The sequence below is a fragment of the Pteropus vampyrus genome, unplaced genomic scaffold (assembly GCF_000151845.1).
Source record: "Pteropus vampyrus isolate Shadow unplaced genomic scaffold, Pvam_2.0 Scaffold86, whole genome shotgun sequence".
NCBI classification, from domain to species: domain Eukaryota; kingdom Metazoa; phylum Chordata; class Mammalia; order Chiroptera; family Pteropodidae; genus Pteropus; species Pteropus vampyrus.
In genome coordinates this window covers 3,218,654-3,219,941 of record NW_011888867.1, presented here as the reverse complement: position 1 = coordinate 3,219,941, position 1,288 = coordinate 3,218,654, and the positions used below count along the sequence as shown (strand labels likewise).

Sequence of the window (1,288 nt, the reverse complement as noted above, 5' to 3'; positions counted from 1 at the left end):
GGTGCATTCCATTATGTCCGTTCATCCTCATAAGTGGAGCGCTCTGCTTGGCAGGTGAAGAAAGGGACCTTTGGCAATTTCGTGAACTTGGCCCAGTCACCGAGTGAAGGTGAAAGGACTCAGATAAAATGAGACTGGGTGTCCTGGGTGCTGGCCCTCATCAGATGGTCAGAATAGCCCTGAGTTTGGGTGAGCTGGTCCTCTCCCACCTCGAGGCCCCCTTCTACCCATTTCCCAGAACTAACTGCTCTGCGTCTCTCCCAGGTGCCTGCAGACCCCCTTGGAGACCCTCTCCATAACTAATTGCTGCTTATGGAATTGGACCTGAAGCATCTGTCCCAGCGCCCAAACCTCGGTCATTTAAAGCACCTGGATCTGAGTGGCATCACCCTGACCGGTTTTAGTCCCGAGCCCCTCCGAGTTCTGCTGGAGAAAGTTGCAGCCAGCCTCCAGGACCTCGACTTAATTTATTGTGGGATCACGGACTCCCAAGTCGAGGCCATCCTGCTTGTCCTGAGCCGCTGCTGCCAGCTCAAGACCTTCAGCATCTGTGGGAGCGTCCTCTCCATGGCCACCATGGAGAAGCTGCTGCGTCACAAGGCCAGGCTGAGCAGTTTAAGCCTAGAGCTCTCGACTCCCCTCTAGAGAGTTATAGCACTGTGGGGGGGCGGGGGGGAAGGGGAGGGCAGGGCCTGCAGCTGGGGAGATTTGCTCAAATTCGGGCTGAGCTGATAGAGATCCTGAGGGACTTGGGACGGACCAGGACTGTGTGGCTTAGCACCAGCCGCTGTCCTCACTGTGGCAGCAAGACATTCTATGACACAGAGCCCATCCTATGCCCCTGTGGTAGTCCTGCCTAGTGGGGTACTTCCAGCAAAAGCTTTCTTCTGGGCACTTGGAAACTGAAGCCTGGGACCGGGGTGCAGGATACAGAAAACAGAGACTCATGGTTTCAGACCTGTGCTCGGTGTGAATGGGAAAAGGAAGGTGACTCAGCTGGCATGCAGGATTGCAGGGGGAGTTGACGGGACCTTAGGGGACAAGTGTTCTCTAGAGTCACAAACATGAGTCTGAATTGCTGGAGGGGGATCTGGGCTTGAGATTGCACATGTGGCAGTTATCCTGGGGTGAGTGGTTGCGAAGGAATGATCGCAAATAAAGGAAACTTCAATGTCCTCCAGGATATATCGACCCGTTTTCCCAGCTCACACCTCAGCCCTCTCCAGTAACCGATGGAAAGAAAGGCGGGGTGTGCTGAGTTTTCAGGATCAGAAACTCTAGCTACTGG

General features: G+C 54.7%; 1 protein-coding gene across 1 annotated transcript in view; it reads left to right on the top strand.

Moving 5' to 3' along the window:
* The window catches only part of LOC105294420 (PRAME family member 12-like), a 3,741-nt gene extending 2,881 nt beyond the window's left edge, over positions 1-860 (top strand). The window contains 2 exon segments of the mRNA XM_023532654.1: positions 367-600; positions 690-860. Coding sequence (XP_023388422.1) covers positions 367-600; positions 690-860 — 405 coding nt within the window.
* Positions 861-1,288: the final 428 nt, after the last annotated feature.